The 22,366-nt window shown below is 48.9% G+C and overlaps 1 protein-coding gene across 1 annotated transcript in view; it reads right to left on the reverse strand.

Annotated features, from left to right (window-relative positions):
• The window catches only part of AP2A2 (adaptor related protein complex 2 subunit alpha 2), a 68,232-nt gene that overhangs the window by 8,363 nt on the left and 37,503 nt on the right, over positions 1 to 22,366 (reverse strand). Inside the window, 8 exon segments of the mRNA XM_078148737.1 lie at positions 7,223 to 7,396; positions 7,651 to 7,882; positions 7,973 to 8,070; positions 8,525 to 8,707; positions 12,120 to 12,257; positions 12,361 to 12,529; positions 13,378 to 13,528; positions 13,833 to 13,941. Of these exon segments, the coding sequence (XP_078004863.1) occupies positions 7,223 to 7,396; positions 7,651 to 7,882; positions 7,973 to 8,070; positions 8,525 to 8,707; positions 12,120 to 12,257; positions 12,361 to 12,529; positions 13,378 to 13,528; positions 13,833 to 13,941 (1,254 nt within the window).

Raw genomic sequence — 22,366 nt, forward strand, 5'->3', positions numbered from 1 at the left:
ATTTACTTAAATTTTGAGTTGCAGACCCTCTCCCTCCCTTCCACCTCTTCCCACCTACTGCAAAGACCAGCAAAATGATGTCAATTATACATGGGAAATCACGTAAAACATATTTCCATATTGAAAAAAGCAAGAAAAATAAAAGAGAAAATTATACTTCAATCTGCACTCAGAATTCCTCAGTTCTCTCACTGAAGGTGGGTGGACTTTTTCATCATTTGGAACTGGCTTGGTTCATTGTATTGATCCAGGCAGCCAAGTGTTTCCCAGCTGATCATCAGGACAACATTGCTGTCACCATGCCCAATGACCTCCCAGGTCTTCTCACTTCACTTTGCATCCACTCATATAGGTCTCGCCATTTCTTCTGAAACTTCCCCTTTGTCACTGCTTACAGCACAATAGTATTCCATTACGTTCATATAGCACAACTTTCAGCCACTCCCCAACGGATGGGCATCCCCTCAATTTCCAATTCTTTGTCACCACCAGAAGAGCTGTTATCAATATTTTTGTACATAAATGTCTGTTTTCCTTTTTCTTTGATCCTTTGGGACTGCTAGGTCAGAGAGTATGGACAGTTCAATTGCCCTCTGGGCAATAATTCCAAATTGTTCTCCAGAATGGTTGGACCAATTCACTACTCTACCAACAGTGTTGTAGTGTACCTATTTTTCTCTCGTCCCCTCTAGCATTTGTCATTTCTGGTAGGTGTGAGGTGGTACCTCAGCTGTTTTGATTTACATTTCTCTAATCAATAGTGATTTAGAGACCCTGAGCAAGTCACTTAACCTCATTGCCTAGGCCCCCCCCCCAAAAAAATTGTAATTTAGAGCATTTTTTCATATGACTACAGATAGCTTTGATTTTTTCATCTGAAAATTGCCTGTTCATATCCTTTGGTCATTTATCAATTGGGGAAAGGCTCTTATTCTTATACATCTGACACAGTTCTATACTTGGTCTATATTTGAGAAATGAGGTCTTTTATCAAAGAAACTTGTTGTAAAAAAAACTGATATTACTTCATTATCTATGGTAGCTTTTAGCATAGTGTAGTTTCCCTGACTACCTCTTTCCATTAGGCCTGTTTTTGCTTTTGCTTTGTCTGAGATCACGACTGCTGCCCCTGCTTTTTTTTCACTTCAGCTGAAGCATATTAGATTCTGCTCCAGCCCTTTATTTTACCTCCATTTCAAGTGCCTCTTGTAAACAAGATATTGTTGGATTCTGGATTGTGATCCATTCCAGTCTCTGCTTCTGTTTTATGGGTGAGCTCATCCCATCCACATTCACAGTTAGGATTCCTAACTGTGTACTTGCCTCCATCCTATTTTCTTCTGTTTATCCTTTTCTTTCTCTCTTTTTGTCCTGGCCCTCCTCAAAAGTCTATTTTACTTCTAACCACTGCCTCCTTTAATCCTCATTCCCCTTTATCTTCTTCATCTCCTTTCTCTTCTCCCCTTCCCCTCCTATTTCCCCATTGGGCTAATGTGCGCTTGTCTAAAAGACCATCTTCTGGAGAACACACAAGGCAGGCACTCACATGGCGGTCAAAAAAGGTGATACAAGGACACTCTCCACAGTCTCTGTCAGAACTCTGGAATCGACTCTGTGACATGGGAGACGCTGGCATGGGACTGCCCAGCGCAGCATGCCCTCATCAGAGAAGGTGCTGTGCTCCATAAGCACAGCAGGACTGAAGCAGCTCAAAAGAAAAGCGAGACATGCAGATTTGAAGAATCCAGACTATTTGCTGAGCCACAGGCAGTCACCCTTGGACCTTGACTCCAGTGTAGTGACGTCGCTCTGGTCTTCTTTGAGAATGAAGGACAATCACCAGCACACACACTGTGTGTGGACAGTCTTCCCTTTTCGAACCGATTCCAACAAGTGAGGTTCAAGCACAACCAGCTACCACGGCCTCGCAGCCTCCTCTCCACTGGAAAACCTTCTCTGCGAGAAAGTCTTCCCCATTCTACCTCTCCCTTCCCTCTTCTCCCAGTGCATCCTTCTTTCACACCCCTTCGGGTTTTTTTAAGAGATTATGCCAACATAATCAACTCACACTCCTGTCTTCTGTCTGTGTAAATGCCTTCTAACTGATGCCCTAATAATGAGGAAGTTCTTAGGAGTTACAAATATCTTCCTATGCAGGAAAGGAAACAGTTTAAATTTATTGAGTCCCTCATGATTTCTCTTACATATTTCCTTTTCACACTTCTCTCCCTTTTTTTGTTCTTTAGTGAGGTAATCAGGGTTAAGTGACTTGCCCAGAGTCACACAGCTAGTGAGTGTTACGTGTCTAAGGCTGGATTTGAACTCAAGTCCTCCTGACTCCAGGGCCAGTGCTCTATCCACTGCTCCACCTAGCTGCCCCTTTACACTTCTCTTGAGCCTTGTGTTTAAATGTCAGATTTTCCAGTCAGCTATGGATCTTTTCATCAGAAATGCTTGAAAGTCTTCTATGTAATTAAATTTCCATTTTTCCTCCTGAAGAATTATACTCAGTTTTGCTGGGTAGGTGATTCTTGGTTGCAATCCTAGCACCTTTGTCCTCCAGAATATCATATTCCAAGTCTTCCACTTTTTTAACATGGAAACCGCTAAATACTATGTGAATCCTAAATCCTGTGGCTCTATGATATTTGAATTCTTTCTGGCAGAATTTGGCAATAATATTCCTGGGAGTTTTCACTTTGGGTCCTTTTTCAGGAGGTGATTGGCAGATTCTGTCAATATCAATTTTACCCTCTGGATCTAAGATATCACGGCAATTTTCCTGTATAACTTCTTGAAATATGATGTCTAAGCTCTTTTTTTTGATCATGGCTTTCAGGTCGTCCAAAAATTTTTTAATTATCTCTCCTCAATCTATTTTCTAGGTCAGCCATTTTTCCAGTAGAATATTTCATATTTTCTATTTTTTCATTCTTCTGATATCGTTTTATTGTTTCTTAATGTCTCATGGAATCATTAGCTTCCACCTTCTCAATTCTGATTTTTTTTTTTAGGCAATTGGGGTTAAGTGACTTGCCCAAAGTCACACAGCTAGTAAGTGTCAAGTGTTTGGTCTGAGGCCAGATTTATACTCAGGTCCTCCTGACTTCAGGGCCAGTGCTCTATTCACTGTGCCATCTAGCTGCCTCCCCATCCCATTCTAATTTTTAAGGAATTATTTTCTTCAGTGAGATTTTGTACCTCCTTTTCCATTTAGCCAATTCTACTTTTTTCAAGAGTTCTTTTCAGAGATTTTTTTTAGCCCTTTTTTCCCCCCAAACTTTTGGGGCCAATTCTGGTTTTTAAGGTATTGTTTTCTTCAGTATTTTTTGGTGCCTCTTTTACCAAGCTATTAATTTTCCTTTCATAATTTTCTTGCATCACTCATTTCTTTTCCCAGTTTTTCCTCTACCAACTTTTATCTCTTTCTTTACTTCTTCCAGGAATTCTTGTTGGGCTTGGGTCCAATTAGCATTTTTCTTCGAGTCTTTCTGGTAGCTGTTTTCACATTGTTATCTTCTTCTGAATGTATGTCTTGGTCTTCCCTGCCCCCGCAGTAGCATTTTACGGTCAACTTCCTGGTTGTTGCTGTCATTGCTGCTGCTCGCTCATTTTTCCAGCCTACTTCCCAACTTTGAACTTCATGTTAAAGTTGGACTCTGCTCCCCTGGGGATGAGGAGCTCCATCCCAAGCTTCAGGCTGCTGTTTTTTGGCAGATGAACCAGCCTCAGGGCTCAGAGTCTCAGCTCCCACATGTATCCTTCCCATTAAGAGGCAGCTGACAAGGGGAAGCCAGCAAGAAGGAAAAAGATTTACCCAAACAGCTTGAGAAGGAACCATGGAAAGAAGAGATTTAAAAGAAAAAAGCTCAGGGAATCGAAGGGACCAAACCCTGGCTTCCTGGGCCCCTCTCCGAGGGCACAGCAATAAAGGAATGCTGTCTCCTACTGAGCCGGCCACCCCAGGCCCCCGGTGCCCTCCCACACACAGCTGAAGAAACGTGCAATGGGGCACGGCCCCTCCTTGGTGAACGAGGAGAGAGACAGAAAGTAAAGCTGACACCCTACAAACAGGAACGACATCAACCCCTGCCACCCACGTGGGGAAGGGTGACCAGAACACTGCATCCAGCGTCAGGCGGCAGCCCTCGCCACGCATGCCACAACCAACACACGCCTGTTAGTTCTCACCAGAAGTAGCCGCAGCCATGCCCCAGCCACACCCCAGGCCCCCCCTCCAGCCCCCCCCAGCCAAGACCCAGGGGAACCTCCAGAAGGGGGTGTCCAGGGGGCAGCAGGGACGCTCCTGGCTGCGGGCAGGGAGAGATCAGAGGAGCGGAGGGGCGCGGTCTGGACACAGGAGCCTGAGCAGCAGGAGACACCTTCAAAGGGGGCACAGACACAGAGCACAGTCACAGCGGGTCACAGCCCCCTCCCAGGCTATGCACACACTCGCATCAGACCAGAGCTCCCCAGGGCACAGACCTGATGGCCAGAGAAGGCATCACTGACTCAGGCCCACAGTACAGCCAGGGCTCTGGGTGGCTCTGGCCAGCTCAGGGCTCCTTAGCTTCAGAGACAGAAGCAGCCCTCAAAAGTGCGCCCCCCATCATGACACAGTAGAACAAATCCAAAAGAATGAAAAAGTAGAAAACAATGTGAAATATCTCACTGGAAAAACAACTGACCTGGAAAACAGATCCAGGAGAGAGAATATAAAAATTATTGGACTATCTGAAAGCCATGATCAAAAAAAGAGCCTAGACATCATCTTTCAAGAAATTATCAAGGAAAACTGCCCTGATATATTAGAACCAGAGGGCAAAATAGAAATTGAAAGAATCCACCGATCTCCCCCTGAAAGAGATCCCCAAAGGAAAACTCCTAGGAATATTGTAGCCAAATTCCAGAGTTCCCAGGTCAAGGAGAAAATATTGCAAGCAGCCAGAAAGAAACAATTCAAGTATGGTGGAAACACAATCAGGATAACACAAGATTTAGCAGCTTCTACATTAAGGGACTGGAGGGCATTGCATATAACATTCTGAAGGGCAAAGGAGATAGGATTACAACCAAGAATCACCTACCCAGCAAAACTGAGTATAATCCTTCAGGGGAAAAAATGGTCATTCAGTGAAATAGAGGACTTTCAAGCATTCTTGATGAAAAGACCAGAGCTGAATAGAAAATTTGACTTTCAAATACAAGACTCAAGTGGAACATGAAGAGGTAAACAGGAAAGAGAAATCATAAGAGACTTATTAAGGCTGAACTGTTTACATTCCTGCATGGAAAGATGACATTTATAACTCACGAGATCTTTGTCAGTATTAGGGTCGTGGGAGGGGAAGAATTATATGTATGGATAGATGGATAGATGGGTAGATAGATAGATAGATAGATAGATAGATAGATAGATAGATAGATAGATAGATAGATAGATAGATAGAGGGCACAGGGTGAGTCGAAGATGAAGGGGTGATATCTGGAGAATAAAATTAAGGGCTGAGAGACGATTATACTAGGAGAAGGAGAAAGGGAGAGGTAGAATGGGGTACATTATCTTGCACAAAACAGACAAGAAAAGGTTCTTACAGTGAAGGGGAAACAGGGGAAGGTGAGAGGGAATGAGTGAATCTTATTCTCATAGGATTTGGCTTAAGGAGGGAACAACATACACACTCAATTGGGTATGGAAAGCTGTCTTACCCTACAGGAAAATCGGGGAGGAAGGGGACAAGAGAGCAGGGGAATGATAGAGAGAAGGGCAGACTGGGAAAGGGGTGATCAGAAGGAAGTACTTCTGAGGAGGGACAGGGTCAAAAGAAAGAACAGAATAAATGGGGGGTGCACGATAGGGTTAAGGGAAATACAGTTAGTTAGTTTTTCACAACATGTCTACTATGGACGTGTTTTGCATAACTGCACATGTATGGCCTATATTGACTTGCTTGCCTTTTCAATGAGGGTGGGTGGGGTGGGAGGAAAGGAGAAAATTTGGAACCCAAAGTTTTAAAAACACATGTTTAAAAAAAAATGTTTCCACATGCAACTGGGAAATAAGAAATACAGGAAATGAGGTACAGAAATCTATCCTGCCCTACGGGAAGATAGAAGGGGAAGGGGATAGGAGAAGGGGGGGAATGATAGAAAGGAGGGCAGACTAGGGGAAGGGGTATTCAGAATGCATGCCATCTTGGGGTGGGGGAGGGGCAAGATGGGGTGAAAATATGGAATTCAAAATCTTGTGGAAGTAAATATTGAAAGCTAAAAATAAATAATTTTTTTAAAAAGTGCGCCCCCCACCCCAAGAACTCCAGCACAGGCCTTCTGACCCGCCTGGCCCTTTCCAGTGGCCAGCGTCACTGATGCTTATCGTGGTCATCGCTACAGACCCAAGGGCCCAGCCTCACACCTATTTTCCCCAGAGGTTGGAATTCTGGGGCCCTCCTGGGTGGGTCTAGGCCCCAAGATCTCCAAACCAAGAGCAATGTTAGTGCTTCCGTCGAGAATTCCCTTGACTAGTGAATATGGCATTGCACCCGGATGCAAATACAGCCTCTCACAGGCTCCACAGAGGGGGCGGGGGGGGGAGCAAGGCCCCCGCCCCAATGAAAGCACAGGGAGGCACAGCCAAACCAGGGCCTAAGGACAAGGGGAGAGAACGCCCATCTCCCTTCTTGTAGCAGTTGGGGGCTATGGGAGCAGAGCCCCCAAAAGCCATCAGGTTCCCCTGAGGAGAAAACCTGTGCGTTTTATTGGAGTCTGTGTTACACAGGATGGCTCACTGAAATCTACTTGAAATTGAAACAAAAACCAGATAACTACAAAATTTATAAAATACCTGGGAGTTAATGTACCAAGGCACACAACAAAATATTCTTCAATGAAGGACGACTTATTTTCAAATCACACTTTTAGAAAAATCACAGGCATGAATCAGAAGCCTGTGCCTGCCCTAGAAAGGACAGAGCTACTGCCCAGGGTCACCAGGGGGTGGGCAAGCACCTCGCCCAACAACACACAACTCCCAGGGAAGTCACCCGTGCACAATTCGCACCCAGGCCTTCCCACCTCCACTGCAGGCAGGCATTTCAACCCCAGCGTCAATGAGAGGTCAGGCCCAGGCAGAAGGTGAGAGGCCCTGCCCCCGGGCTCAGGGATGGACTCCCAGGGAGGTCCCCCCGAATCTGCCCCAAGGCCAAAGAGACCGCACACATACCACAGTGCTGGCATTGACTGGAGCCGGCTCGGCACCCCCATTCATGTCTGCACTCCTCTCTTTCTTGGTTTCTTCCAGGTCCGTGACTGTGCTGGGGCCTTTCTTCTTTTTCAGCTTGGCTAGGATGGATGACTCCCGCTCCGGGAATGGAGGCATCTCCTCCAGCACCGTGGCCTTCCCAGGAAACAAGCCGCCAGCCCCTTCAGCCACCTCACTCCAGTGTGACTCAAGAGCCCCGCCCATTGTGCCCCCCCACCCCATGCTCCCCCAGCCCCCGCCTGCTATGCCTCCCCCCGCCACTCCCCGTGCCTCCACAGCTGCCCCCACCACCTCCTGTTCCCCTGTGGCTGCCCCCTCCAGGCCCTGCCCGCTGTGCCTCCCCCCAGCACCCCCCGTGCCCCCGCGGCTGCCCCCCCACCGAGCCTCACCAGGATGTCCGTGCTGGCAATGGTGCTCAGCCTCAGGTACTCCACGGCCCTCTGCTGCAGCTCCACGTCAGCATTCTTGAGCTGGCTGTCGCTGCGCAGGACGTCCTGAATCGTCGTCTTGATCTCAGGAAAGAGATTCACGAATTTGATATAGGTGGACAGGAGCAGGGCGCGCGTGGGCACACTGCACAGGTGGAACTTGGAGTGCAGCAGGTTGAACTGGATGAGGGGGCTGGGAGGGAAGGAGAGAGAGAGTGAGGGTCCGAGCACAGCCAGGGATGGCCAAAGGCAGCCAGAGGAGGCGTGGGGGTGGGGCTCTTACCTGGACCTCGGGTCACCCGCGATCAAGTTTCCAAACTCCCCCAAGATGTAGCCGCCCACTTTGACCAAATTCTCGTGGCAAGCCGGGGCCTGAAGAGCCTGGGGGACAGGGCCAAAGCCCAGTCAACAAGGGCATGAGGCAGCGGCGGCCCACCCGCTGCTCCTCCCACCCAGGCCCTGCATCAGAGAAGGCTGAAGACAGAGACAGGCAACTCCCGCTCCCCATGGCCACCCCAACTGTCCTTCACTCCTTAGAGATACAGGGACAGGGGCTGAGAAAAACCGTGACGTTCCCCACGTGGACAAGCAGCACCAGCACCCCAGAAGGACCCTCTCCTCCCAATTCTTGACACGGGCAAAGGGTGCCACCTGAAACCTTCCATCCATCCCTCAGAGGAAGAAAGGAAAACCCTGGTACAAAATCTGAAGGCCTGGAGGGGCAGATCCCACCAGAACACCCCCCAGCGCCCTGCCAGCCATGGCAGAACCATGGCAGCATCCCACGCCCAGCCTGCCCAGCCACAGGCCAATCCACTGCGGCCCACGCACTCACCTCAAACACGGTCTTGGCTGCGTAGCCCTGCACATCGTCCCGGTTGATCACAATCTGAATGACGCGGTACCACACCTCCTCGCTGACATAGTCCCCGGCGATTCGAATCAGGTTCAAGATGGTGTCCACATACCAGGTGTAGTCCACCGCGTACTTCTCGGCCAAGATGGCCACCTTCAGGACCTTCACAAGGGAGGAGCCAGACTCAGTCTGGCCAGTGGCCCTTGGCCTAAGGGCCCACTTCTAAGTGCGCACCAAGCATTTAAACTGGGGAGGAGGCCAACCACGACACGAGGATGGGCCAGGGTCTGGCCACTCACGGGGACAGAGGAAGCCATTAGGCACGAGAAATCAGACCGATGGACCCACAACAAAAAGAGAACACAAGACCCAATAAGCAAGCCCCCACAAGGCCCACTCCACGCCCGCCAGGTCCCGCACTTGGAGCTCGCTGCAAGCACAGACACGAAGCAGCCGGGCTAAGGAGAGCGCCGACACAAACGTGCGGGCAGGTGTGCATCTGCGTGTGCGGAGAGCGCACAGTCTAGACCTGTCGTCCGCGAGGGAGGTACGCAGGCTGCGGGGCTGGTCACAGAGGCGCGGCCAGTGAGGCTGGGGTCGCGCTGCAAGGCCTCCTACAGCAGCAGGAGTGTAGCCGGCAGGGAGACCAGGGAAGAGCTGGCTGGAACCGAATGCGAACAAAGCTGCAGTCGTGTGAAGGGAAAGACAGGCTGGAACGCCAGGATCGGTCGATCAAGCCAGAAACGTTAAGCGCCTACTGTGTGCCGGACCATGACAGGGCAGAGAAGGAGGAGAACCGGGGCGGGGGGAGAGGATCACCCCAGAACTCTAGAGAGAAGGGAGCGGTCCACAGTGCCAGAGGCTGCAGAGAGGTCAGGAACATGGTCCCTGGACTTGGCACCCTGGTGGAACCACAGGGTCGGAAGCCAGACTACGAGGGGTTAAGAAGACAGGAGAGGAAGTGGAGGCACCCAGGGCAGACAGCTACAAAGATGGCGACAGGAAGCTGGTCAGCAGGGATGGAAGGGGCAGACGAGGGGTTTTCAGGATGGGGGAGAGAGCCAGCAGATGAGGAGAGATTGAAAATGAGCAAGAGGAAGAGAGATGGAGGGGATGGAACGGGGGATCACTTCACTGTGTGTGATGAAGGCACCTGAGGGACAGGGCTTGAGGTAGGGGTGGGGGGGGAGAAGAAGGAGCTCAGGGCAAATAGGGGCAAAGTTCTTGGCTGGGGGAGCAAAAGGAGCCACAGGAGGACGGAGGAGGGCTGCTGCTGTAGGGAGGAGTCTAGCGGGATTCAGCAGGAAGGCCCCAGGGGAGGTCACGGACTCAATCAGGGATGTTCTCCACCTCCATTCAGCAGCAGGGCTGTGTGGAGGAGAGAAGGTGACAAACAGCAAGAGGGACCCCAGAATGCGGGGAGACGGCCTGGGCACTGCTTGGCTCTGCGGGGACAGAGGAGTCAAGGGTCACGCCAAGGGCCCCAGGGAGCATTGGCCCACCCGACTCAGGCAGCCCCAAGTCCAAGCAGAGCACAAAGCCAGGCCGGCTCCTGCGGCACCGGCTGTGACCTGGATGTCTGCCAGGGGATTCTAGCACAAGTCAGAGATCACCAGCACCTCACAAGAGCCACCTGAAGGACAGGGAAGGATGCCGGGGTGGCCCCAGTGAAGCCTCGAGTGGGCCACCACTGAGGCATCGTCCCAACTCTAGGCAAGGACCAAGGAGCCGAGCAGACACAAAGCGGAGAGCCTCGCCCCTCCCGCCTGGTCCAGCTACTGGCAGCTGTCCCACAAGCCCACGCCCACCAACGCCCCGGGTGAGACAGCCTGTCTAGAATGACAGCAAGACTCAGAGGGAGATGAGTGCATCTAACACCCAAATTTAGGTGCAGAAGGTGGCGGTGCCCTTCGTGGGTGAGGAAGCTATATTTGGCCCTGATAGTACCTTCTGTCTCACCCCCAACCCGATGAAATTCATGATGGAAAAGAATGAAGATTCACCCAGGTCAGGAGCCAGGGGGAAAGCAGGGAGACGAGAATCACTCCAGCTCCCCCCACCCCCCAGTGCAGGGGAGTAACACACTTTACTGAAAACATGCAGGAAGGCGGAATACATTCTGTGTCAACCACCTCCCTTTCTGTGCAGGATGCTGGCGGGTCTGGGCTCTCCCAGCCTTCTCGCACTTTCTCTCTGCTGCCCCTGGAGTGTGGACGTATCCCAAGAGGACAAATAACACAGGCACCAACGTCCTGCTGGTGGAGCTGTGAACAGACCCGGACACTCGGACCGGAGCACTCCTCTGACCCAGTGCAATCAAGGAAAGTGGGAAAGGCCCCAAGGGCCCAAGAGTGCAGACGCCCGTCACCTAGGGGAATGACTGAACAGGCCGTGGCACGTGAAGCACGGGGCTGTGCTGAGGAAGGACACAGACGAGCCCGGGAAGGCCAGCTGACGCCCAGTGAGGGGAGTACAGACAAGCGGACAACCTGCACAGTGACCACAAACATCTGTGGAGTATTCCAGACAGAGGTGCCGACGCCCAGGGGCAGTGGGGAGCCTTTGGGCCCTAGTGACACCCCAGGGCAGCGAGGAGCCTTTGGGCCCGACAGTCCTAGGATGCTCATGGAACTGGGGCCTAGGCCTGGGCCTTCTCCTGTAAGCCTATAGCTTTTTGTAATGGGCTTCTCAAGGATAGGAGAGAACTCAGAACTGAAAGCCCAGTGGTATTTGGCCCAGCCTCACTACACCCGGCTCAAGGAGAAGCCTAGAGAAGGTGCGCTCTGACAAGGCCACAGCTGGGGTGCAAATGCTGCATCTGCTACTTCCTGGGGGACACATGTCTGTCTACCTCCTACCATGGCCAGCACCCTGTGTGAATGGATGCACAGTGAACTGAGCAGGGCCACAGACAAGGGGCAGGAGGCCCAAGACGACCACAGAACTTGGCCACGTGGAGTGACTAGCCCACACGCTCTCTGTGCATTGTGGTTCTTTGGACATGGAAATACTCGTAGCTTTTAAAGAGAGAAAACAAAGCCTGAGTTTGGAGTCTGAGGCCCTGGGTTCAAATTCCAGCTGTATTGCGATGGGTGAGTGACAACAGCTAACGCCTACCACGAGCCTCGGGGGCCACTGACCCCGTGACCCCACCTCTCCCTCCCAGTCACACGGGTCCAAACCCTCTCCACATAGCGCAGTGAAGGGAAAGCTGGGCCTGCAGTCAGGAGCTCTGACGCTCAGCTAGCCCTCCCTCCCAGGGCCGCTGGGGCATTGCTTGGGGCCTGGCCAGAGGAGCTCTATCTTGGGAGCCTGGCATGGCCTGGGGCCACGCAAAGGAGAGACATAGCACTGTGGGCATCGCAGCAGACGGGGCCTGAGGCCCAGGCTGGGGATTCTGAGGAGAGAGAAAGCCCTGGGCACAATCCACCAGGAGAGGGATGGATGTAAGAACATGAGCCCCTGCAGCGCCCTGGCCGAAGCTGGCGACCCCTCCCAGACCCAGTGGGGGAGGTGGGGGGGAGGCGCTGCCCATCGCCGCCTGCCTCTTCAGAGAGGGGCACAAAGAACTCACAATCTCTTCCCGGATGGAGTAGTCGGCCGTCTCCAGGTAATTGAGCATCTCGGCGACGATCTGCTGGGCATTGCTGCGGTCACACATGGCATAGAGGAGGTCCACCGCTCTCTGCCGCACACTCACATCCCTCTCCGTCTAGGGCGGAGAAGGAGGTGAGGCCCGGGTGGCGCTAACTCTCTCACAGCAGCACCGACCCACACGCACGCACGTTCAGAGGACGGGCCCCAGGGGGCCTCACCTTCAAGGCGTTGATGACCGTCTCTATGTGGGTTTTCACAGCCTCGTGGGAGAACTCTGAACTGGCCAGGGTGCACATGCTCTCCAGCGCCAGGTACCGGAGATTCGTCTCTCTGTGCTGCAAGAACTGACCCAACTGGTTACAGGCACGGACGAGTAAATTGGGCTCGCTACAGAGAAAAGAGAGGAAGCCAAGGGGGGAGGGGGGTCGAAGTGAGCTCAGGGCACAGCAATCTAGGCAGCCAAAGCAACCCCACCACCCTCACCTCCGGGGCTGGACCTCGGGTCCTTCCCTCCCCAAAGCCCTGGAGGGAGACGACCGCGTGGGCTCCAGGAAGCCAGCACCTCCCAGCTCTGAGACCAGCCCGGGTCAGTGTCCAAGTCTCCCGCAGCCCAGTGCATCTCCCCGGATCTCAGAGGAATTTAGCCCGTCCGTGGCCAGCTCTCCAGGCTGCCAAACCAAAATGTGCCAGGCCGAGATCGGGACCAGGCGGCAGCAGCCCCAGCAAGGGGCAGGGAGGAGGCATTTACTAGTGCCTGCTCTGCGCCTGACGCAGGATGACCCAAACTCTTTACAACGATCTCATTTGAACAAGAATCCCGGGGTCCAACAGCCTCTTTTGGGTGGGACCACTAGGACCTCCAAAGGTATCCATTCTATTGGGGGAAGCACGCCTCCTCAGAAGGTAAATCCTACAAAAGCCTCCAAAGACACAAGGTGGCTGCCCAGGGCCCCATGGGGCACCAGACGGGGAGGCGGGATCCCACACTTAGCAGCAAGGATGCTGAGGGCGACATTTAGTCACCTCAGAGCCTCATTTCCCTCAGCTGTAAAACGGGCCAGCAGCAGCACCTGCCTCCCTGGGTGGCTGTGGGGATGTGAACTTCAAAGCAAAGCCATCATCCCTGTGATGAACAACTGGGGAGGGGGGCAATCAGAGTGGGCCCCCGAGCTGAGCAGAGGCAGGGCGAGAACTGCCCGGGCAGGCACCTGCCCCCCCCACCCGTGGGTGCGCACCTGTCATGATGGATGATGAGGCTGATGGCCTCAAAGAGCACGGCGTTCTTGGCGTTAGAATGCTGCACCTTCTTGGATTTGGGGGGCTCCTGGGCTTTGTTCAGGATTGTCTCGAGGCATTCAGTGAGGCGGCCCCGCACCGCAGGGTCTTCTAGGCAACACCACACATGGTCAGGGGCGGTTCAGCCTGAGCTTCCAGCCCCCAGGGTGGTCCATCGGGCCGAGACCTTCACCACAAACTCGCTGACAGCTCCCCCCCCACCCCACAGACACTGCAAGAGAGCAGTCGGGTTTCCTCAATCTCGGCACCGACGGGCCAGCTGGGCACGTCAGAATGACTGGCACACACCAGGGAAGCGCCTCTGGGGTGAGCCGCCGCAACAGCACACTGGCTAACACAGCCACGGAACCCGTGGGGGCGCACAAGCAGCTGGCCAGAGCTCAGGCTACATTACCTGGGGGTGGGTAGCACTGTAAAAGCCGCAGAAGCTTCACCGACAGCCAGGGAGCTGGCACAAAATAGTAAGTGTAGTCCTGCAGGTCCGTCGAGGCTGACGTCACAATCTACGGAAGCAGCAAGGGGGCATCAGGGCTGCGGCTGCTGCTCCCCCTGCAGAGACCAAACCTGCCCTTGCTAAACACAAGATGATCGAGGGAGAGGGGGAGTGCAAACATGGAAAGGTTTCCTGGGAAGGGATGCCGCGCCGAGCCCCCCCAAGTGCACGCAGATGAGCGGAAGGGGCCTTCCAGGAGGGGGTTCGAGGCCGGCCAGCCAGGCCACACGCCCCACTTTGGGAAGGCAGATAAACCTTCAACGGAAAAGCTGGCTGCATTCACTCGGGGAGGGTTCTGAAGGACCCCTGCCCACTGTGTGGTCCAGCCAGACCGGCGTTCCCTTTGCAGCTCCCCTCACTGGGCCCCACGTCCAGCATGCTCTCCCTTCTGACTTTCCCCTTGAAGCCCCTCTCTTCCTCGTAAGACCCAGAGGAAACATCAGGGCCGGCATGAAGCCTCTCCTGACAAAGGTGCTCTGCCCCCACCCACCTGCCTCAAATTACCTGCTATACAGGGGCATCTATTCCTCTCACATTTCTGCTGTATGTACCCCATGACAAAGGACACTCCCAGTGAAGAACTGTCTCACTCTGTGCCCTCGTCAGCCCAGTGCCCGGGGCATTTCACTGACGGTGTGCAGCTGGGTACTGTGTACTGTCCTCCTAGAGGGGCCACTGAAGCCCCTGGGCAGGACAGGGCAGCAGGAAGTGCAGCAGGCTGACAGGCTCAATCCGGGCCTAGAAAAGCTTCTGATGACCCACCCACTCCCAACCTGTCAGTCACTCAAGGACCTAGTGAGTAAGAGGGCGAGGCCTCCTCAGGCTCCCTCCAGGATGGCATTCCAGCAGCCATTCCCTTTCTTCTTAAAATGAAATTCCATTTTACTTCCAGTTCCTGATTCTCTTCTCCCCCTCCTTCCACATCCACTGAGAAGGCAAGGAAAACACATACCCTATTACAAATAGATATAGTCACAGAAAACAAATGAGAGAGAAAAACAGATAGAGAAGAAAGATAGAGAGAAGAGAGATGAGACAGAGGAGAGAGAAAAGACAGAGAGAAGAGACAGTGAGAGAAGAAAGGAGAAAGAAACAGAGACAGAGAAGAGAGGACAGAAGAGAGAACAGAAGAAAAAAGAAAGAAACAGACAGAGAGAAGATGAACAAAGGAAAACAGAGAGAAACAGAGACAGAGACATAAGACAAAGAGGAGAGAGAAACAGAGACAGAGAGATAAGACAAAGAGGAGAGAGAAACAGAGACAGAGAGAGAAGAGAGATAGAGAGAGGAGACAGAGAAGAGAAGAGAAGAGAGAAGACAAAGAGAAAAGAGATAGAGAAGAGAGGAAAAAGAAACAGAGATAGAGAAGAGAGATGAGACAGAGAGGAGAAACAGAGAGACAGAGACAGAGACAGAGGGATAAGACAAAGAGGAGAGAGAAACAGAGACAGACAGAGGAGAAAGAAGAGAGAAACAGAGACAGAGAGATAAGACAAAGAGGAGAGAGAAAAAGAGACAGACAGCGAGAAGAGACAGAAAGGAGAGAAGGGAGAAACAGAGAGAGAAGAGATAGAGAGATGAGACAGAGGAGAGAGAAGAGAGAGAAACAGAGACAGAGAGAGAAGAAAGACAGGAGAAAGAAGAGAGAGAAACAGAGACAGAGATAAGACAAAGAGGAGAGAAGAGAGAGAGAAAAAACAGACAGCGAGAAGAGAGACAGACAGAAAAGAGAGAAGGGAGAAACAGAGACAGAAAGAGAAGAGAGACAAACAGAGAAAGGAGAGAAACAGAGATAGAGAGAGGAGAGATGAGACAGAGAGGAGAGAAACACGGATAGAGACAAAAGAGAGATAGAGAGAGAGGAGAGAGAGAAACAGAAATAGAGATAAGACAGAGAAGAGACAGAAACAGAGACAGAGAGAGGAGAGATAGAGAGAAAAGAGAGATGAGACAGAGGAAAGAGGAGAGAGAGAGAAACAGAGACAGAGAGAGAAGAGAGAGACAGGGAGTGAAGAGACAGACAGCAAGGAGAGATGGGAAAGACAGAGGGAAGAGAGATGAGACAGAGAGGAGACAGGAGAGAAACAGAGACAGTGAGAGAAAAGAAAAGAGAGAGAGAAGAGAGATGAGATAGAGACTGGGAGAGAGACACAGAGAAACACATGGCGGGGGGGGGGGCAGAGAGCCAAGAAAAAGAAATGGAGAGGGAAAAAAAAATGCATTTCAGCCTGGGCTCCATAACTATCACTCCCCTCTCTGGAGGCAGAAGTCGGCTTCATTACCGGTCCTTTGGAATTGTCTTGGATCATTGTATTGCTGAGAAGAGCTGAGTCTTTCACAGTTACATTGTTACAATGTTGCTGTTACTGTGTACAATGTTCTCCTGGTTCTACTCACTTCACTCAGCATCAGCTCATCTAAGTTTTCCCAGGTTTTTCTGAAACCAACCCCCTTGTCATTTCTTATAGCATAACAGTATTCTATCACAATCACATACCACAACTTGTTCAGACATTCCCCAACTGATGGGCATCCCCTCAATTTCCAATTCTTTGCCACTACAAAAAAAAGCTGCTATCAATACTTTTGTACATGCAGATCCTTTTTCTTTGATCTCTCTGGGGTACAGACCTAATAGAGGGATTTCTGGGTCCAAGGTATGGTTTTTGGGGGTGCAGTTCCAACCTGTTTTCCACAACAGCTGAAGTAGGTAACAGCCCCATCAATAGTATATTAGTATCCATTTTCCCATAATCCCATCAGCATTTGTCATTTTCCTTATCAACTATGACAATCTGATGGATGTGACATGGTACCCAAGAGTTGATATAATTTGGCTTTCTCTAACAGTGATTTATAGCACTTTTTCACAAATGGCAATCAATACTCAGTTTTATTCCCTGAAAAACTACTTATTCATATCCTTCTTCTATGTATCAATTCGTGAATGGCTCCTTTCCTTGTAAATTTGACTCAGTTCCTCATAAATTTGAGAAATATAACAGATCCCCCCTCCCAGTTTCCTGTTTTTCTTCTAATTGTAGCTGCAATGGTTTTGTCTATGCAAAAACTTTAAAATTTTATGCCATGCAAATTATCCATTTTACTTGCCATGAACAGAGCTCTCTCCCCATCCACAGATCTTCCAGGCCTCATTCACCTGTTTATGGTATCTTTGTATCTAAATCACGAATCCATTTTAAGCTTATCTTGGTAGATGTTGCGAGGCATTGGTCTACGCTTATTTCCTTCCAGACTATTTTCCAGCTTTCCCAGCAGTCTTTATCAAACAGCGAATTCTTGCCCCAATAGCTGCGATCTTTGGGTTTATCAAACACTAGGTTACTGAGTTCGTTTGCTTCTGTATATTGCGTACTTTATCTGTTCCACTGATAAACCGTTTCTTACTCGGTACTAACGTGTTTGGACGATTACAACTTTGCAGAATAGTCTGAGACACTGCTGCTGCCCCCGTCCTTCTCACTGCTTTCACCGATCATCTTGATACTCTGGAGGTTCTGTTCCTCCAAAGGAATCTTTATATTACTTTCCCTAGCCCCATACAGTAATTCTTTGGTAGTTTGAGTGGTACAGAACTAGATAAATAAACTAATTAGGAAGCATTGTCATTTTTAGTGTACTGGCTCAGCCTATTTGTGAAGCAAATCATGTTTCTCCAATTATTTAGATCTTTATCTGCATGAAAGTGTTTTGTAATTATGTTTAATGGTTCCTGTGTATGTCTTGGCAGATAAGCCCACTAGTATTTTATACCGTCCACAATTATTTTAAATGGAATTTGTCTCCTCCTTCTGGGCTCTGTTTGTTATATACAGAATTGCTGATGGCTTGTGTGAGTTTATTTTGCATCCTGTTCCTTTGCTGAAGTCATTAATTGTTTTGATTAGATTTCCAGTTGATTCTGCAGGCTCCTCTAAGCACACCATCCTATCATTTGCAAAAGGTGACTGCTTTGTTTCCTAACTGCCTGTGCTTATCCCTTCACATTTTTTCTCGCCAAACTACAATGGGCTAGCAGCATTGCCAGGACAGCGCCGAACGATGACAGCGATCACGGCCATGATGCTTCACCCCTGGTCTCACTGGGAACACTCCTAACTTGTGTCCGTTACAGACAAGACCTGCCCTTGGTGCTAGATACTACTGATCAGTTTGAGGAAAGCCCCATCTATGCCTGTGCTTTCCACTGCTGTTGCTTGGTTTTGTTGTTTTCAACAAGACCGCGTATTGCATTTTCTCAAAGGTTTTTTCTGCATCTGTGGAAAAATCACGTGATTTTTATTGTTTTTGTCACTGCTGTGGTCAATTATGCTGATTGATAGCTTCGGAAATACTGAACCAGTCCTGCACTTCTGGCATAAATAGAGTCTAGTCACAATGCATGATCTTTGCGATATAGTGCTGTATTTTATGTCATTTCAATTTTCCCATCAATACTCAGAGAGAAAGCTGGGCTATACTTATGTGTCTCTATTTTGACCCTCCCTGCTTTAGGCATCAAGACCATGTTGAGGTCATAGAAGGAATATGATAAGGACTCCTTTACCAATTTTTCCAAACAGTTTATGTAATATTGGAATTAACTGTTCTTTCAATGTCTGGTAAAATTCACTTGTAAATCCATCTGATCCTGTGTGTTTTCTTAGAGAGTTCACTTATAGGCTCGCTTATTTCTTTTTCTAAGATAGTTAACTCTATTTCTTGGTCTGTTAAACGGGCAACTTATACTTTTGTAAATAGTCACCCATTCTACTTAGATGGTCAGTTTTATTGGCATGCATTGTATGGCTCTTAATAAATGCTTTTATTTCATCTTCATTGGTTGCAAATTCACTTTTTTCATTTGTGATCCTAGCAATTTGGTTTTCTTCTCTTTTTTACATCAAATTAGCCAATGGTTTAGCTATTTTACTGTTTTTATTTTCTATTAAAAAATTGGTTCCTACTTTTATTTCAACTTTTAGAAACCTTTCAATTTCTTCACCTCTCCTTTAATTTTCAGTATTCCATTTTGTCATTTAATTAGAAATTTCAATTTGTTGGATGTCTAGATGTGTGTTGTTTTTTTTTTAACATGTATGGCCAATTTGTTGATCTGCTCTTTCTCTTTTTGATGTAAGCATTCAGCGATATATAACCTGTTCTTTGTCTCATCCAATCTTTAGGATTATGTTAGTCTCCAATTAACTTTTAATCTATGCTTTCAAAGGCCCTTTATTGAATATAATTTTATTGTATTATGGTCAGGAAAAAGATGCACTTAATATATCTGCATTTCTGCAATTGCTTGTAAGACTTTTATACCCCAATATATGGTCAGGGTTTTTTTTGAAGGTTCTATAAACACCTGAGAAATAGAGATACTCCTTTCTATTCCCATTCAATATTTTCCAAAGGCTACCCTACTTAACTTTTCTAAAATTCTATTAACTCAACTTCATTCTTATTTTTCTGAGATCATGACTGCCATCACTGCTCCTAATTCAGCTGAAGCATAATGGAGTTTGCTCCAGCCTCTTATTTTGACAGTGTGTATGTGTCTTTCTGCTTTGAGTGTGATTCTTGTAAATAACAATGTTGGATTCTGGTTTCTAATCCATTTCATTTATGAGTTTAACCCATTCACAGTTAAGACTGCTGTGCATTTCCCTCCAACTTATTCTCTTCTATTTATCCTTCTCTTTCTTTTTCACTGCTACCTCAAGAATTTGTTTTGCTTCTGACCGCTGCCTCCCTTAATCTACCCTCCATCCTATTACACACACACACACACACACACACACACACACACACACACACACACTCACCTTCCTCTTCATCCTTCTCCCTCATATTCCTTGTTTGGTAAGATGAATTTCTGTGCCCAGTTGGTCTGTGTGTATACACGTACTCTTCCTTCTTGGAACCAGTCCAGATGACAGCACAGTTCAAGTGTTGCCTGCTCCCCTTTCTCTTCACTCCCTCATACAAACTCTTCTTTCTATATGCCTTATTTGTATGAGATGAATTTCTCCATTCTTCCTCTCCCTTCACCCCTCTCCCAGAGTATTCCTCTTCCCAAACTTTCTGTTCTTCTTTTGGGATTATCCAAGCATAACAGAATCACAGTCAGGTAAAGACACCCCTGGTAAAGATAAAAATTCTAAAGTATTACATGTATCATCTTCTCATATAAGAATGTAAATAATTTAATCCTATTGAGTCCCTTATGATTTCTCAGTCACATTTGCCTTTTTAATGCTTCTCTTGAGTCATGTGTTTCAATGTCAAATTTCCACTCCATCCTTTCATCAGGAATGCTTGGAAGTCCTCTAATTAAAGATCTGTTTTTGTCCCTTTAGGATTATACTCATTTTTGTTCAGCAGGTTATCCTGCTTGTGAACTTAGATCCTCTGCCTTCTGGAATATATAGTCCAAGCCCTCTATTCCTATGAAATGCTGGCTGCTAAACCTTGTGTGATCCTGACCATGCCTCCACAGTACTTAAATTCCTCCTTTCTGGCTATTTGTACCATCTTCTCCTCCACCCAGGAACTCTGGATTTTGGCTATAATGTTCCTGGGAGTTTTTATCTTGGGGTTTCTATCAGGAGGCAACCAGTAAATTCTTCCAATTTCTACTCTGTCCTCTCTAAAATATCTGGGCAATTTTCCTTTATTATTTCTTGAAACAGGATGTCCAAGTTCGTTTTTCTTTTATGGCTTTCAGGTAATCCAATGATTCTGAAATGTTCTTTCCTTCATCTCTTTTCCAGGTCAACTGTTTTGCCTATGATATATTTCACATTTTCTTCTTTTTTTTTTTTTCGGTTTTTTGACTTTTATTATTTTTTGATATCTCATGAAGCCATTAGTTTCTATTTGGCCAATCCTAATTTTCAAGGAGTTATTTTCTTCGGCGGCTTTGTACCTCTTTTACCAAGCTGCTAATTCTCTTATAATACCTTTCTTGCACAGCTCTCATTTCTGTTCCCATATTTTCCCCTCTATCACTCTTATTTGGTTTTAATCTCTTTCTTTAGCTCTTCTAGGATTTCTCTTTGAGAAATTTTTCTTTGAGGCTTTGCTTGACAATATTTTCAAGACACTGTCTTCTTCCTTGTGTCTTGAGCGTCTCTGTAGCTGAAGTAGCTCTTCATGGTCAGGCTCTTTCTTTGTTTGCTCATTCTCCCAGCCTCCTTCCTGACACTGAATTTGACATCAGTGTTGGGCTTTACTCATTGCTGCGGGGATCTCTAGCCCGAGCTTCTGTTCTTTTTGTCCTGCTGCTGTGTTCACAGCTCTGACTAGGAGTCTGAATGTTTTTGGTGTTCCCAAAGTGGTATGATCTGAGGAGAAGTCTGTTCACTGACCTCCCTGTCTGAGCTCAGCAAGTTCCTGACCCAGGCATGGTCTGCTGGCTAGTGCATGGTAGAGTTTTCACAGACTGCTGCTGGACTTGGTCACTGTAAGCCCCCTGGCAGGCTCTGCAGGTTCAGAGTGACTAAACAGCTTGCTTGACTCCCCTTTGATCTTGAACTCTGCCCTGACTTATTCCGCTGTAAGCTTAGGCATTGGGCTAAAGACCAGAACTGAGTACTCCCCTCTGCACACAGGATCAAAGCCACACGCTGAGGCTGTGGAACCTGTTCCTTGCTCAGTATGCAACTCAGGCCTCTCTCACTTGTAGCCTTGACCACTCCTCTCTGCCCAAGCTTGAAGTAATGGGTGATAGAGCTACCAGATGGCACCGTCCCTGCTCCCAGAGGTAGGTCAGGGGTCCCCTGGGATCCCTTGCTGCCTCAGTGTTCAGACTCAGTCCCTTTAGGGCTCAAATGCTCCCTGCTGCTGCCCCTGCCCCAGCATCCACAGACTTCTCCTCCTAAGCTGCTCTGGGATGGAGAAAGGACTCACCATGACTTTTTTTTTGGCCTCCCCAATCAGAATTTAGTCTGGCGTATTTTCTAGGCTGCTGTGGAGGCAGGTGAACTGGGCAAAAATGCTTCCTCTCACTCCCAGCCCCACGCCCCATTCCCCACCCCCAGCAGCAACTTCTTTTCAATTAAACCTGGTCATCTTCAACTGCTTCACTGAGTATCCTCTTATTCCGCCTTCATCCTGTCACTCCCTGGCACAAAAATCCTATGGAGCCGGCCTCCAGGTTCCCTGAGCTGCAGTGGGCCACTTCACTGACAACTCTAGCTCTGGTCCCCAGGAGACAGTCCCCTCTCTGGTCCCCCCATGATCAGGACTCCCTCAGAAGAGACAGGGTAGTTGAAAGCACCTCCACGTGAAGGTCTCTCCCCCTCCTACCCAAAGTTCTAGGAAATGAAACAAGGTCAATCTCAGGCACTGGCCCACACTCGATCCTCTCTCTGGCAAAGGGTGAGTGTCAGAGAGAGGAGAGAGATAAAGGAACCAGGACCAAGAGACAC

Source organism: Phascolarctos cinereus, unplaced genomic scaffold (genome assembly GCF_003287225.1).
Source record: "Phascolarctos cinereus isolate Bilbo 61053 unplaced genomic scaffold, phaCin_HiC Scaffold_9;HRSCAF=440, whole genome shotgun sequence".
NCBI classification, from domain to species: Eukaryota; Metazoa; Chordata; class Mammalia; order Diprotodontia; family Phascolarctidae; genus Phascolarctos; species Phascolarctos cinereus.